Source organism: Heterodontus francisci, chromosome 15 (genome assembly GCF_036365525.1).
Source record: "Heterodontus francisci isolate sHetFra1 chromosome 15, sHetFra1.hap1, whole genome shotgun sequence".
NCBI classification, from domain to species: Eukaryota; Metazoa; Chordata; class Chondrichthyes; order Heterodontiformes; family Heterodontidae; genus Heterodontus; species Heterodontus francisci.
In genome coordinates, this window is record NC_090385.1 from 41,691,566 (window position 1) to 41,708,674 (window position 17,109).

At 42.4% G+C, this 17,109-nt stretch overlaps 1 protein-coding gene across 4 annotated transcripts in view; it reads left to right on the forward strand.

Moving 5' to 3' along the window:
* LOC137377613 (synaptotagmin-like protein 2) overlaps positions 1-17,109 on the forward strand; it is a 143,092-nt gene that overhangs the window by 122,099 nt on the left and 3,884 nt on the right. For all 4 annotated transcript variants that reach the window (XM_068047438.1, XM_068047441.1, XM_068047440.1 and 1 more), the window contains 6 exons: positions 1,321-1,490; positions 3,153-3,255; positions 6,153-6,314; positions 9,873-9,951; positions 12,027-12,126; positions 14,429-14,634. In XM_068047438.1, coding sequence (XP_067903539.1) covers positions 1,321-1,490; positions 3,153-3,255; positions 6,153-6,314; positions 9,873-9,951; positions 12,027-12,126; positions 14,429-14,634 — 820 coding nt within the window. The remainder of the gene's footprint in view (positions 1-1,320; positions 1,491-3,152; positions 3,256-6,152; positions 6,315-9,872; positions 9,952-12,026; positions 12,127-14,428; positions 14,635-17,109) is intronic.

Below are 17,109 nucleotides of genomic sequence, written 5' to 3' on the forward strand. Positions count from 1 at the left end.
ATGAAACAATGGTGCCCAATTTCTGCCAAGAGCCACCTGTGAGTGATTATTAAACTTTACAAGTAAGAAACTCCCCTACCTGACGAATGTGGTATAACCTGGGTGAAGTATTTCCATCGGCTATTAGCTAGCTTTTAGAGGGATCTATGTCACTGTTCTTCCATCTTTCTGCAAATCCTCAGTGTGAACATTAATCATCACATAATTGTATAAGTAGTATGTAGTTTCCTATAGTTGTAATTACTGAGCAGCCAAACCTGTTAAATAACAAACACCTTCCATTATGTATACAAGTACCCCATAGACTGCAATGCATGCATGCCAAACATCAGTATCTCATGTTGATGGACAGTGTTTTGGGGGCCCAGTCAGTATGTCAATGTCACTTGAATGACTGCAAACAGCCCACCACCACCCCTCCCTGCACACCCAACACCTGTCTGTTCCCACCATCCACCTTCTCCTGAGTCTGTTGGCTAATACACCAGACAGATCCTGTTCTTCATGTTCATGTGTATCCAGCACTAATAATGTGGAACACTGCTCCTGGATATTGGAAATGAGGAGGGGGAGGTATTTTGAATTTCTGAGAACAGTATTTCAATCATATTTTAATGCAAAAATTTGAAATCTTTTTCTGGAGCATGCCCCCTAGACTTGCCTCTTTTCCCCCTGCCCAAACCCTGCCCCCAGAAATGCACCACCCATTTTGTGTCTTCAGTGCTTGGATTTCTCCATTTAGGCTGCCATGTGTTTGTTATTTTTCTTGCAGTACAAGTGAAAGAATGTTGTGTGTACCTACTGCATCAGGCATAACTGTATAACTATTTGTTCTTGGATGTCAGCCCTGCTCTTGAGTTATCAGCTTTTTGTGGCCGGTCAACTTTTATTTGTTTTCTAGGTTGGCATGTATGGTTCTGCAAAGGCAAAAAAACTAGAACAGTGCATCCTAAGTTTTTTTTTGTTTGTAGCAATTTCAAAACATTAACTATACCCTTTTTTGTAGGTAAAACAAATAATAATAATTGGTTAACCATTCTGTTAGGCATGAAAGAATATTATTGATATTTCCAACTAAAATTTTGCTTATAAATCTGCTTTGTGCTTCCTGATAGTCAATTATTTGAGGAAGAATTCCATTATTTCATGGAATAACTATACTTTGATACCAAAATTAGGGGTTTCTCTTCCCTTTCTACAAATTCCATGTAACTATGATTAATATAATCACCTCTTGTAACTTGTGCAGGTACATCTGCCAATCTGAGTGGTGGCATGATGGGTTAAATAGAAATAACTGTCTATTAATGACACCTTCAGGTGAGCGGAAGCATCATGAGTGTCTACAGTGGTGATTTTGGAAGCATTGACGCCCAAGGGTCAGTTCAGTTTGCTTTGGATTACAGCGAGAAGAATAAAGAGTTCCAGATTTATGTGAGTCAGTGTAAGGATCTGGCAGTAGTGGATGAGAAGAAAGGTCGAACTGATGCGTAAGTAGATTTCAATTTTCATGCTTTTTTTTTGGAAACCAACATTGTTCCTGCTGTTTTTACTCCTCTCCCCTCTTCCCCCACCACCCCCCCCCTCTATTTTTACTCAACTACCTGCAAGGTTGGCATCCATTACACTGAGACAGAAATAATCTATGCTGGGATGACTTACCCCCACTTCCTTTCTGCTACATATATTTTCTTCTATTGCCTCTGCTTTTCCTCCCTTCACTTACACCCTCCTTCGCCTGCCTCCCACCACCCCAGGACCATGCTGATGACACTATTCGCATTAGCTGCCTATCAGATTTTGCTGCTTTGCTGCACCATCTCTCTCTGTTTCCCCACTGAAGACTCTGATAAGTTTGCCTGCTATCTTCTGAAACTACAGCAACATCTTGAATTGATATAGTGCGATGAACTTTACAGACCCCCCGATTTTGGGGGTTGTGGTGGGGGATGGGGCTGGAAAATGCCCCCAGGAGAGGGCCGTCACACATCCCGACACCGGGAGGGTCCGGCCCAATATTGCCAGCGACGGTGAGGCCTTGTGGTAGCACCCCCACCACTTGGCGACAGGACTGCCATTCAAATGTCTAAATAAATTAAAATTAATGAATTAATTATACTTACATTCCCACCCTCTATCCTGGTACCATCTTCCTGCCACTGGCCGGCACTCCCGCACTTTCAGATCCCCCTCCAGGGAAGCGAGACAGAACACTTGTGGGGAGGGGGGAGGAGGTAAGTTTCTAAGTGCCGGGGTGGGGGGGTGGGAACAGGGTCAAGGGAACATTCCTGGTACAGGGGATGGTGGGAAGGGTTTTAGGTTAAAGTTTATGCACTTCGGAGGGGGGCTAGGTGGACAAGGTAAGTGTTTGGGGGGGGGGTGCGGTGAAGGCAAGTAATTAATTTTATGGTTTTTGGGGGGTTGGGGAGGGGCAAAATAAATCTTTTTTTTAATTCAATGTGTCTTTAAATATTTAATTGTAACGGCAGGGCTCAAAGCCCTTTAAAAATGGCACCAGAGCCTGCGCACAGGCAGCTGACACCATTGCCGGAGACGGCCAGTCTGCCCCCTCCACGACATGGGGGGTGGGGGGGGGGGGGTGTGTGGTGATGGGCTGACCTGGCTATTTAAATGAGCTGCCAGCTTAGGATCGCCACAGCTCCGCGACGTGCGGGCCGCACCGGCTGGCTGCCATTGTTTTCGCCCGCTGCCGATTTCAGGGGTGGGAGTATAAATTTCAGCCCAGTGTCTTTAAAGTAAACTAAGTTACTGGAGTGTCTGTTTTTCATATGTAATGCTAGCATCTTGGGGTACTCAACTTTGAAGAAGCTGTTCCTTTCCCTGCTTGATGTCCACACATGCAAGAATCACTGAATAGCAATCAGCAGTGGAAACCGCCTGATGACTTTATTCTCCCCTTTTCCCCCTCCCTAATACAAGAGTGTTCCTTACTGTCACCTAACTTAGACCACTTTTACTTGACAAAGACTGAGATTGAACCTTCCTAGTCTTGTATGGGTCATTTGTGCTATCAAATACCACTAATGTGGGGGAGAAGGGCGAAGAAAGTTAGTTTTAACATCCTGTCCAGAGTTTGAAATGCAATGTATTATAGATCAAACACTGAAGCATTTTATTTTGGGTAATTACAGGTATGTTAAGACCTACTTGCTTCCAGACAAGGCACGTATGGGCAAGAGGAAGACCTCTGTCAAGAGGAGAAACATTAATCCACTCTACAATGAAATATTGAAGGTATGATGCTGGCATTAATTTGACTATTGTAGCTAGCTTTCCACACCTAAACATCAAATGGTTAGAAACCTCATGTTGGAGGTGCTCCTATGATAGACTAGTTCTGCCAGAAGAAAGTTCTTTACATGCCAAACCCATATCAGTCAGTGATGATGGCCATTAGTTTACCGGTGCATAGCAATATTATATTTGCATGTAGCTCTTGTAGTAGTCTTCTTTCTCACTGTAGGAAGTGAGCACATAATCTAAGTTAATACTGAAGTACACTACCGAGGAGGTGCTACATTGTCCAAGGTGCCATCTTGCAGATAAAACAATAAACTAAGCCTGCCTGTTTAGGTGAATATTAAAGAGCTCAAGGATCTACTTGAAAAAGAGCAGAAAGTTCTGTCATATTCTTCCCTTTACTAATGCCACAAAAAATTGCTTCATTGATCTCCTCCTTTACTGTTTTTGGGACCTTGCTGTGTGCAAATTGGCTCCCATATTTGCTTACATGATATGGGCCTCACTTCAAAAGTAATTGATTTGGATGTGGAGTGTTTTTTTTAATCTCCCTCTGTTTCACTTCTTGCTCTCTATCTCTCTCTCTCATCTTACCCCCCGCCCCCCAATCCCTTTCATTTTAGAAATCCCCAACTAGCACCTCCCTGTTGTTCTGCGACTGATTTTTCCATTCTTCTCCACATTTCTTTTTGGCTGTCTATCACTGTGTAAACATAAAAATTCCTTTCAGATTGCTCTTCCTCTAGGGGATGGTGAAATTGTAGTTTTCTGTAGGTATGTACTACTCTGAATGCTGGGAGTTGAAGTCCATGAGATGTAAAGTGGGTCTTGGGTGGCAGCACAAACTGGAGATAGCGATTTGGCAGCTTGATTTACATCCCCCCCAACCCCCTCACCACTTCTGATTCATGATCACCTGTTTTGTACTACTGCCCAAGACCAATTTTTATTCCAATAAGTTTAATTTACAATATAGTAAACCAACTAAGTCTCACTAACTTTGATTTAAAAATGTGATGTATGTGATATATCCCTTTTTTTAAAATGGCACATCCATTGCATCCATCTGTTTGTGGTTTAGCAATTTTGTTCTTGTTCATCCTTTCATGGAAGCTGATTGCCGTAAATACACACTTGTTCAGAAGGTGAATTTTTGTGCCTTTAGCTGAGGTTTACCTTACAAGCATATATAACCCTTTGGAAGGATCTTCAAACACCTGTGCTGCTTATGAGTCCTAGGTCACTGATAGGCCACCTGAATGCATTCTTTCGAAGCCAATTTACCTGCCTGGGATCCTCCAGGATTACTTTCAGCATTACCAGTTCTGGGGAGTGGACCACCTTTTGCATCAAGCATTTTCAGGTTGAGTGCAGCACATGTTAAATGCACAGCTATATTGAGCAGTCTCTGGTATACTGACTGATTCAACAGCTGCTTGCTACAAAGGATGATGGAAATTATACTGGAAATAGCCAGATGCTGTTATGGAAAGATAATAAGAGTTTGTAGGATGAGATCAAATGAGTTGCAGGGTTACATACCTTCATCTCGGTAAGAGGTTTCGGGGTAGAAATTTGTCTCACGTGGTGGTGCTAAAGGACAGTAGCAGATCAGCCAAACTGCATTGCTGTCAATGGAATTAAATATAAGGCACTGTATAGAACAGGCGGCCAATCCGATACTGCTTGTTTTTAGCGCTACTGCCAGGAACGAATTTCTATCCTTTAGTATTAGATGGAGTAAAGCTTCATCTAAACTGCCCTCCTATCAGTAAATGTCAACTCTCAATCTCGTACTGCATTAGTGTGACCATTCCATTTCTTTCCCCAGCAATCCTGATGGATTTTCTACATCAGATTTCCAATTGTGCATTAAATATACCAAATTAGCCAATTTTAAGCTGTGCACCCTAGTTTACGCAGCACGGTGATGAAAATTCCTGTGTCTGATTTCACTTGCCAGTCTTACAGCTGATCTAGGGCACAAGACATTTATCTCATCAATCTGAATTAGAATTGTATCTTGACAGCAAAGGTGAAAATGTTTTTTAAAAATGGCTCATATTTATATTTCATGCTTTGGGGTGTCCTGAAGCATTTCGCAGTTTATAAATTACATTTGAAATGTAGGCCCTGTTTGTAGGCAAACATGGCAGTGAAATTGTACACAACAAGTTTCTACAGACAGCAATGGAATTAATAACCAGTTAATAACCAGTTATTACCATCCTCACCATCCAAGGCCCCAAACACTCCTTCCAGGTGAAGCAGCGATTTAGTTGTCCTTTTTTCAGCACCTCATCTTCCGATTAGTCACTCTACAGCCCTCTGGACTCAACGTTGAGTTCAACAACTTCAGACCATGACTGCCATTTTTGATTGTTTTTTACCATGTGCCAGTCTTAAATTTGCTTTGCATGTTTTTGCTTTCAGACAGAGCTGTTCATTCTTCTGCCATTAACACTCCCTCTGGACAAATGCTTTGTCTTTTACCATGGCTGTTACTACTCCCTTTGCCTTTTATTCCATGCCATCTTTGTTATTTCATCTCTCCTGCCCTCTGCCCTAACACAGACCTTCCCTTTTGTTCTTCTTCCCTCTCCACCCCCCTTTCACTTGCCTATTATATTTCTAACCTTTGTCAGTTCTGATGAAAGGTCACTAGACCTGAAACGTTGACTCTGTTTCTCTCTCCACAGGTGTTGCCAGACCTGCTGTGTATTTCCAGCACTTTCTGTTTTTATTTTCTGGAGGTATTGGTTGAGGGATTCATATTGGCCAAGACATTGAGAAAAATTTATGCTTTAAATTCATTATACCAGCAATCCAGTAGGCAAATACTTGGATTTTATACACCTATCTTTATTTGAGCTAATTATTTTTTCCCACAGTATAAAATTGAGAAGAGTGTTCTCCTAATTCAAAAACTCAATCTGTCTGTCTGGCACAATGACACTTTGGGTCGGAATAGTTTTCTGGGAGAGGTGGATGTTGATCTGGCCAGCTGGGATTGGAGTAATCAAGAACTCAACTGGTATCTTCTAAAATCGAGGGTAAGTAACTTAGTAAATGTAAACCTGACTGTAATCCTATTGCCTCTCCCCATTGCAGTCTTTTAAAAATTGGTTCTTTGGGATCACAAGTAGCAAATGAGGGTGATCCTATGATCAAAATTGAAGAGATTTTGTAAATCATCCAAAAGTGGCTTTCAAGATATTTCCTTCACTTTTCTGGCTTTCTTCATTGTACAGTTTAGGACTAAAGGTGTGGAATTGGAGATTGTAAGGATAAATGCAGATGGAGATGATCATTTACTGTGTGGGAGAAGATTGTTGCTGAACAGCAGAAATCAATGCAACATCATGCTAAGAAAGGCAACTGGCTGAGGATATGTAGTCTAGGATGTAATGTTAGATTTTGTGGAGCTTTTCTTGATTTACCTTTGGAGGGGAAACTTTATGACGTTTCAGGAGATTGTGTGTTGGATTGAAGTCTATGATGGAATAGGTGATGTATCATCTGTGGGAAGAACAGCCGTTAAATTGCTTTTTTTGTTTCATTGGGCTAGATTTTCCTGTCAAAATAATTGTGAAACTAGTGGCACTCATCATTATTTATGTGCAGATGGTACAGCAACCTCAGGCAAGGGGCAGATGAATGGTTAAACTCAAATATCCAAAAGTTGCTGTCTGAGTTGTGCCACTCCACCATTAGCTTCAAAACAATTGGTGTATCACTATCTGACTACCATTGATATACATTGAAAGGTGTGAAGTTGATATATTTGTGTGGTAGAAACAAACTAAACTCGCAACAGAAAGTTGTCTTGACCATTCCAATCAAAGTACCCTTTAACAATGTGATAAGTGTTAATTACTGCCAATCAACTTCTCTGGCCCACTGAAGCTTAACTATTACAAGCATGGAGGCCTGAATTTTATCAGCAGCTAAGAAGTCCCGCTGCTGGGACTGAAAGTGGGAGCCAACGGCGGACGGTGGGACACTGGGGCGGCATTTTACCAGCGGCAGCCTCCAGAGTGCCAGCCCAATCAGAGGGCCGGCAGCCTTGGCAATGCCACCACTAGTGGTGGCCATTGCTGTGGCTGCAAGACAAGGAAAAGGATGCCTTCATGCCAAGACGAGCTAAGTTTTTTTGCTTACTCTGCTGGGACCAGGCAAGCAGATCCCAGCGATCAGGGGTGGGAGGGGAAAGGGGTGGTGGGGGCCATATTCCAGTGGTGGAGCCTTAGACGCAGGGGTGGCCATTGCTGCCGGAGGCTCCTCTGTGGGCCATGGAACGACCATTAAGAAGGGCCCCCCAGGAACCTGCCAGAGTTTACCTGGTGGTCTTCCCACATGGTGGCAGCACTTTCCAGCGGGGGTGGGAGGAGGCCTGTAATTGGGCACTTAATTGGCACAATTGGCCACCCAGTGTGGTTTTCGCTGCTGGTAATATACCATGGCAGCAGAAAAACATTAGGCTTTCTTCCCGATGTCTCCCCCTGCCATATTACCAGCCCTCCTGTCTCCCAGCCTGCCTCCAAAGGGCTGGGGTAAAATCCAGCCCTTCCGGAGTCTTATTCCTTCAAGTATTGTTGCAGATTTTAAAAGTGTAAAATAATTTTTTTGAATGATATTTTCCTTTCTGTCTTTTCTCTCTCTTAATCCAGTTTTTATTTCCCTCCCTTTATTTCTCTTTCTGTACCTTATTTGACATTGAATTCACCCACTCTGATTCATACTTCCTTCTCCATCCTTGCATTGTTACCTTCACAGTCCTTCAATCTGATGGTTTAAGGAGATGCATAGTTGCTTGCCCTGTTCACTCCGCAACAAGATGCCTGTTTTCACTTGCTGTAACGTTATCAGTAACTTGCCACACAAAAAATGTAAGAAGCTAAATTTGCAAGAGCAAGTCTAATCATAAGACAGACAACTGCTGCAGCAAATAATAGCCCTTTGTGTTCTTATCCCTCACAAACTGAACCAACTAAATGGTTTAATGAATATGTGGATAAGGGTAAGTAATATTCTTTAACATATCTTGGCTAAAGTCCTACATTGCAACTACAGCGAGTCATTTGCAGCTACAACACCGGGCCGTAACTCAGCAGAGCAGATTGCCCACCCTTTATAGAACTGGCCTGATTTTTGATCCATTGATTTCAGTGGAATGCAGCCTGGGTAGATTCTACAGCTGGCCAGCAATCCATTCTGGCAAGTTACTGCTCAGGTGGTGAAGCTGGAAATGACGCCTATACAGTGCAAACTGCCAGCAATGTAGTACAGGAAGGGGAATTAATGGTTCCCTCCATGGGGTAAAACGCCATGGTAAGCAATATTTCCCCATTTGACTTTTTTAAAGTGAAGTTTCAAATAATTTTAATCAAAATATAAAATTTAATTTCATTGAAAATTGTGCTTTCTTCAAGTTTTTTGACGCTTTTGTATTTATTGCTGTTTTTAGCATTGGGAATGTCTCAATCATTAACATTTTGAAGGTTGCTGCTGCAATTCTACTAAATTGTGCTGGTCCATTGGTCCGGAGAACTTTTGAAGTACTCTGTAAATGTGAATTGTTGCATGGGCTTTTCTTTTTGAAGGCAGAATATTTCATCCACACAAAAAACTGCTTCAAAGCTGCCCTGGAATGATGCGCAATGCAACACAAATGATTACAATTAGTCAAACTCCTGTGGCACGGTGTAGTCTTTAGGTGAAGCAAGATTAGGGGAGGGTGATAATTAACCCTGGGTGTGCAGTAGTAAGTTTTTCAATCAAACATAGGTATATAATATTCAGTCCCCATTTTAAACTTGTACACTCTGTCCTTAATTTTATATACTTATAGTTAAATAGCAAAAGTTCTGACTTTGGGAAAGAGAGAATTAGGGTTGACTAAAGCTTAGGGGGAAATTTCATTCACATATGCAGACTTACATTGATTCCACGAAGCAGGCAAGCCACGGGCCACCACCTGAGCAGCCTGTGCCGTGTTCTTCAATGATATCAATGAAGAATACCATGCAGGTAGTGGCTCGGGACACTACACAAAATAATTTTTCCCCTTAGGACTTTCTCTGCAGTACACCATGAGGTGTAGAAAATCATCAAAATACCTGCCACCACTGGCAAGAATGTGTGATTAAAGTGACAAATGTACGTTGACATTTTCCATTCTAAATGTGAATGTAGGAATTTACAATGGGTGGGGACAAGGAAATTGACAAATGTATGACAAACATTTATAGATGGGATCTGTATGGATGCAAAACATTTAATACATAGATTTTTTAAAGTTCTGCAATGAACTACGTCCGTTACTACTCAGAAAGCACAGTCAAGGGCATATTGCACATTCTCCATTGGTAGTGATATTTTATCATGAGACTGTTCTTTTTTCTGAAACAGAACATCAGACCAGTGAATATTTTGATTGGAGAGGAGAAGAAATGAGGGAATGCTCAATCAATAGTTCTGTAGTGACAATACTAACAGTTTTCCTTTTATTCTCTGCATAACCATTTTTCCAGTGATTATCAAATGAGAAAACTATGACTGAACTAATCACATTTTGTACAACTTTCAACATTTTTGATTATCTTTTGCAGTGTCCTGCAGTGGGAGTTGGAATAGATCACAGAGGGGAAATAAACCTTGCCATCAAATATGTACCACGGGGCGTTTTAGGTAAAAATCAATCTACCTTTCAAAGTGCTTCAAAGTATGGTCCAGCAAAGAGCATACAAATTCCACTTATTTTCGCTCCCATGCTTAATTTGGCTCCCCCTTCCCAAGATAGCTGAGATTTATTAATATTATTTTAAAACTCCAGGCGGGATATTGGGTATAGCTTTCTTCAACTTTTCTCCCTGTCTCCTGCTGGGGAGAATGTGCAGCCCCTGCTCAATGCTGCTTCAGTGATTCAGCTGTGTAGTGGAGTGTAGCCAGAAGCCACCTGTTTTCCAATATTCTATGACAGCAGTCCATCAATATGCAGTTACCCAGCCATTTGGCTTTTTTTCTTTTTTATCACATATTTCCATTTGTAAAATATTAAATGTTGATAGCAACTGTCAACATTCACCTCCATTTTCTGCAAGATTTATTATACAGATTTCTTTTGCATGCAACAGTGCTGGACAAGAACCTCCCCATCCCCACTTTGACACTTTGTTAAAAAGCAGGAGGCCCTTCAACAAATGTTAGATAAAGATACCTTTATGCTTGCATTGGAGCAACCACAAATAGCTATGAATGCATGCGTATACTTGTGGAACTTCAGTTTCTCTAGTGGATTCAGATTCTAGTGCTCAGTAGGAAAGAAGACAATGTGTGCAACTTAAGTTGTTATTCTGTACAAACTTGGAACCCTGTATACCTAATGCTGGCATGAACAGCCAGGATGAATGAATGTTGGAGGTATAATTCAGAAAGAAATGTCACTAGAACCTAATAGCATCATCATAATTATTGCTATTATGGATGAAATCTTGTAAGGACAGGTTAATGAAATTAGGTTCGTTCGCATGGTGTTGTGGGGGGAGAGGGGGGAGCGTGGAGAGGATGAAGGAGACATGAAAGGTGGCTTAAATCTTATGGTGATGGATAGTTAATCCAGGCAAAGGGTTCAGAAACTAGAGGATAAACAAATAATGAATAGAAAGGGAATTTAGACTGAACATTTGTACCATGGGTAGAGCAAGTGAGCAGGAAAGACCATTGAAGCAAATAGTGCGAAAAGGATCAAAAGATGGTTTATGAGGAAAGTTTGTAGGGAGATATGCTGAGAAGATGGTTGGATATGAGAGTTGAGATCAATCAAAAAGGGCACAATTCTTGCACCAAATGTCATTTTTCCCGTTCCTATAAAAAAATTGCTTTTCATTTTAGTTTGAACATTTGTGATCTCTAATTCTATTGAAAAGAGGTCACTTTGTGGGAAGTGGAGGGCATAAACAGTTAAGACCATAATGTACAAATCCATATTATAGTTTTCTATAAACTAATGGAACTGTTCCTGAGTAAAGGCAAGCAACAGGATGACCCTGAAATCTGAACTGGTAAAGATGAGATAAGCCCCTTTTCTTGTGCTGGTATCTTTCTCTGCAACAGCTGTTGAAAGCATTTGGTTCAGCCTGAGTGAGATAGATGTGAACAATGTTTCTCAACTACTGCTAAGTTAAGACAGTAATGCTTAAACAAATGAACATTTATCATCCAAGTGCAATGAAAAAATTTGAGTGATTGGCGGTTAAGAGGCTTTTTTGTGATGTCTCTATACAATTTACCTGGCTACCACACTGAGTTTTTACCATTTTCAGGTTTGCATTGAGTAGGGTAAATATTTCTGGAGAAGCAGTAGTGAAAGGTTTTGAAGTCAGCTGACCAATGTACTGCTACATTCTAGTAATTAATTAGTACTGCTTCTGCATGTACTGTGCACTTCAGGTGGAGGCTGGGCCTTTACTATTCATCCTGATAGGAGAAGTGCAATGAGCGCCATCAGGTCTGGTATCCACTTTGCTTTCCTGTACAAAGTAGATTGTACGGTGGTGGCATGGTGACCTTGGAAGGCATTATTTTTGCTCAGAGTCCTCTTGTGGATTGAAGAAGATTTAGTCCTGATCAACTGCAAAATGATAGAAACACCTTTATATATTTCTTCAATTCCACTTTGTAATTTCAATTTACAGCATTGATTTACAAAGTTGAAGTATTTATTATTGAAAGGATTAATTTGAGTTTTTATATAATTTATTAAGGTGCTGGGGATCCACCGACTGGAGAGGTACACATCTGGATGAAAAATGCCAGGGACTTGCCCCAGCTTCGATCATCTGGAGTGGATTCATTTGTGAAATGGTACTTTAAGGGTTATGCCTAATTTATAGCCTGCATTGAATTCATACACCGACTTCATTTTCAAAACAGGGGTCGGCAACATGTCCATACACGGACTTCAGTGTCCATGGTAAAAGGTTTTGAGGTCCGTGATTGCTAATTTCAGGAATTAGAAATTTCCCATTGACTTCTTCTTTCCAGACAAGTCAAACTTTAAAACAATTCACAGCCGACAGTTTCAGTTTTACAGCTGACAGGAGCGGGAACAGTGGCGACCGAACTCAGGACAAGTTTGGGTTTTTCCAGTGGGTTCCGATTTTTTTTTAAAAGCCCGCCGAAAACCCTGAACTTGTCCTGAGTTCGGAAGCCACTGTTCCTGCTCCTGTCGGCTGTGAAACTGATAACTAAATTTTTTTTAAAACTGACCAATCACAAAGTAGCGCTGGGAAGAGTTCCCACTCTCCGCAGCTGTCACAGAGATAGAGAGAGAGAGAGGGAGAGAGAGGGAACGGGAGGGAGGGAGGGAGAGGGGAAGAGAGAGGGGAGAGAGAGAGGGAGGGGAGGGGGGAGAGAGATTGACATGGGGAGAGAGATGGACACAGAGAGAGAGATGGACACAGAGAGGGGAGGGGGGTTGAGAGATGGACACAGAGCGAGAGAGAGAGAATGAGAGGGGAGAGAAAGAGATCTAGATCACACCTGACAGATGGACACCTATCCAGATTCTCCGCATTGCTACATCAAGTGTGTGGGCAGACATTGACTACTTGTGCAAGCAAAAACAATGCCAGGTATCTCACTAAATAGGGAGAAATGCGCTTTAAATCGAACTGTGTTTTGATGGCATTTGGTTGGCTATACACTTTATATGCAAATTAATTGCCCCCATGTCCGTGGCTGAGTCAATAATTTTGTCAAATGTCCATGGTGTAACATGTTGGTGCCTATCCCTGTTTCAAACCCAAAAAGAGATTAACCAGAACCTTTTGGAGGGAAAGAGAGAATTGTTTTTCATTGGCTAATGTATTTCTTGTTGTTCATAAACCAGTGCCCATTTGTGAAAGGAGAAAAAAAAATCACACTTTGAGAACGTCTGCTGTGTTTTTAGATTGCATCTCCTATTATAAAATATATTTACGACCCAATTATTTTATAAAAGCTGTCTGAACTGGAAAATGAAGGCTAAACTTGGTCCGTCTCTTGGGCGTGGGGGGATGTGGCGAAAGAGAAAAGGCTCCTTGCCTTTGAACTACTTGGTCAGGTGAAATCTGTGGTGCTGTCCAGACCTATAGGTTTAGGGACAGCGCAGTCGCACAGCATTATTGAGGCTCCTGCAATAAAGGGACCTCCAAAATAAAGGATCCTCCAAATGGAACGGTCCCAACCCCAGACTGCAATCTCCCCCCTCCAGACCATGATCTCGCCCCCCAAACAGTGATTTCTCCTCCCAGACCAAGATCTCCCCCCCCCCCAGATATCAATATCTCCCCCACCAGACTGTGCTCTCTCCCCTCCCCCAGACCACAATCTCTGTTCCCTCCAGATCTCAATCTCTCCCCCAACCACGATACATCTTCCCCCTCCAGATCTCATCCCCCAGACCATAATCTCTGTCCCTCAGACCACAATCTCACTTCTCCCTTCGTCTTGATCTCTCTCCCCAGAGTGCTCTCTTTCTTTTCCCACCCAGATCACGATCTCCGCCCCAGACTGTGATCTTCCCCCGGCCCCCTCCCAATCGCCAACTCTGCCCCTCTAGACCACAATCTCTTCCCCCCGCCTCGCTGCAATCTCTTTCTCCCCCACCCCTGCCCACGAATACAATCGCAACTGTATCAGGAAGCAAGTTGTGACCAACATCAACAAGTGGCTATTTCTGTTGAATGCAAAGAAATTGAAGAAAATCCTAAACCATTTTCTCTCTCCATTGCCTGAATTATGCTTCACTTCACTTACATGAAATGCACTTTCCTTCCCAGTACCTAATTTAATCCAGGTTACAGTTTACATTGCAAATTGCACGTCTTCTGTTTCAATAGATTAGCAAACTGTATATTTTATTTGCATCAAATGACTCATTGAGAATGAATAGTTGCTATAACACAAACACGTGGAAGATTTGTTAAATACTTGTGCGGAAAATAGCTATTCCAACAAGCCCTCTATCCTGGATACAATGTATTTTATTTATCCTGCCCTCTCTCTATTCTATGTTACACAAGAGAGGAAGTGTGCAGGCTTAGGTTCATGATCTGGAATATTTTAATGTGTTGTACTGTCTTTGTTTAAGTGTTATAATGTCCTTCACTATTTTACCCCTCAGTTATGTGCTTCCTGACACAAGTAAGAAGAGCTACCAGAAGACTCGGATCGTGAAGAAGGACTCCAACCCTATTTATAACCATACCATTGTGTATGATGGCTTCAGAACGGAGGATCTTAAGGAAGCCTGTGTTGAGCTGACAGTCTGGGACCATGAAAAGCTAACCAATCATTTTCTGGGTGGACTCCGGCTGGGTTTCGGTACAGGTAAATGTATCATTTTTGTTTGTCCTTGTTTTAAGTGGAATTTTCATTTAAGTCTGTAGTTTTCCATGGCAAGTTGGTAGACCTCAGAATAGGTGCGGAATGAGCAGTGCTGCTCCAAGGATTCAGTTCAATTGATGTGGAGCCATGACTGTCTCCTGTCAGTGATGCCTACAAAGGAACTAAAGTGAAATGATGGTCAGGCAAGATATGATATAAGGTTTATCTAGATGGCATTTTCTGTTGTCTGACTAGATTTCCAATGATTAGTATTTCTATAGCCTTCCTCTTAGAAAGAAAAATTCCTCAAAACACTTTACAGGGAGGATCAAAAAATTGGACACTGACCATGAGAAAATAGAAAATAAATAGGGGAAGGATAAAGGGTCAAAAGCTTAGATTAAGAAGATTTTGGGAAGTTTTTGAAAGCATGGCGAAGGGATGACAAGTCAGATGTATTTAGGAATGAAGTTCCAGACAGCAGTGGAGTTGTGGCTGAAAGATGGAGCAATGGCCTTGGGCAATGAGGAATAATGTATATTGGACAGGCGGCTGCATGTGGGGACATAATGGGAGGAGGCTCAGTGGAATGAGACCATGGGAAGATTTGAAAATAAGGACAATGATCTAGTAATTCACTGGTACATATGGAATAATAGAAATGGTTTCATAGCATTTTGTGCAGGTGGTGTTCTAAATGCCCTGTGATTTGTGGACGTGGGGTGAGCAGCAAGGATATAGAAACATAGAAAATAGGAGCAGGAGTAGGCCATTCGGCCCTTCGAGCCTGCTCCGCCATTCATTATGATCATGGCTCATCATCCAACTCAGTAACATGTTCCCGCTTTCCCCCCATATTCTTTGATCCCTTTCGCTCCAAGAGCTATATCTAACTCTTTCTTGAAAACTTTGTAGAAATGAGCTCTTGAGCTACCTTGGGGAAGAGATAAGAATGGTAGTGGACAATGTTTTGTAGGTGCGCTGAGTGTGAGATAGCAGTCTGAGACATTTATAGAATTGAGCTAGTGACAAACAGGTGCTAAGGCATGGGGAAAAGAAAAACTGTTTCATTTCTGCCAACATTAAACAGGCAGTTGGAAAGGGTGTGCTGTCATTGTAGAAAATGCTGTATTGCCAATGCAAGCAGCCCCGAATGGCATGTGACGCTTACTATATTGGCTAACCTCTTTTGTGCTAGCAACTTCTCCCCAACAAAACTCTGTTTAGAATTCCTTGTCCTGCACATAGTCACCATGCATGTTCTTGAAAAATAATGCGTGTCTCTGCTGCTGTTCCTGTTTATATTTTTTATTGCTTGATGGAGTTTCGGTTTATTGTGCCTAAGTGCAACACAATTAATAACCTGATGCCATCTAGTGACTTAGGGATGAATAGGCAGTCATATTTACATGATCATAGCATAACTTTTGCAGTTACCTTTCAGGATGGGCAGCATATGCAGGGAATGCTAATTTGTCAGAACTGCAGATGCATAAAACAGAAATCCAGCTTCCACATTATAATACTATGGACCACATTTACTAGCCACGACTGTAAGGAGGGGGACCGGGTAGCTCAGTTGGCTAGATGGCTAGCACGTGGTTCAGAATCAACGTCAACAGAGCAGATTCAATTCCTGTTCCGGTTTGAGGAAGGCAACAGGAAACCATCTCATATACCCTCTTCCCAAGTCATGCTCATCTCTCCTGGATGGAAAGAAAGAGCAGAGGGCCTACCCTTGAGCATAGCACAGTACTGTAAGGAGAGACACTTGTTAATCATTCCATTACCAATCACTTATTTCAAAAAGAGCTTCCTTAAATATCAATTCTTAATTTAACATTGCTTTTTAGCAACTGATTGGATAGACAGCCTTCTCACCCCCACAAACTTTACCGCAAGCTTCGGGATCCCAAGGTCGGGAACAAATGAGGGTCCTGAGTCCGCACTTGCCGGAAGTGCGCCAGTCGGCGCAATCTTCCCGGAGGCTCCCTACTAATTAGCTGCTTCCATGTTCGCTGTCCTATTAAGGATCACTGATGGCCTTGCGATGCTGTCAGCCCAAGCAGAGGGCCAGCGGCTCTGGAGCCTCGGCAGCCCCACCAGCAGAGGTGAGTGCGGTTGAGGAAGGTCAGGGTCCTCACCATTAGAGATGACCTCTGACGAATTGAGCATTCAACAAGATAAACTGTGGCTTCAGCTACCAGGCCATCATTGCAGAGGGGGAGCCCTCACACAGGATGGCCTGCAGCTGTGGCCTGTTCTAGGATCCATACTGAGCTGCTTTGCAGCTTGTTCCTCTGGCCTCCCTGTCCCGACCTGCTGCCAGGAGGCCACCAGCCTTCCAGCTATGAGCTCCAGTCACATTGGGGGCGGCCCATCCACCGTCTGGAAATTCCTCAATTGGCACTTTAATCAACCTAATTGGCTACCCATCACTGCCAGTCAGGTAGCCGTCACCCCATAGAAGCTGTCCCC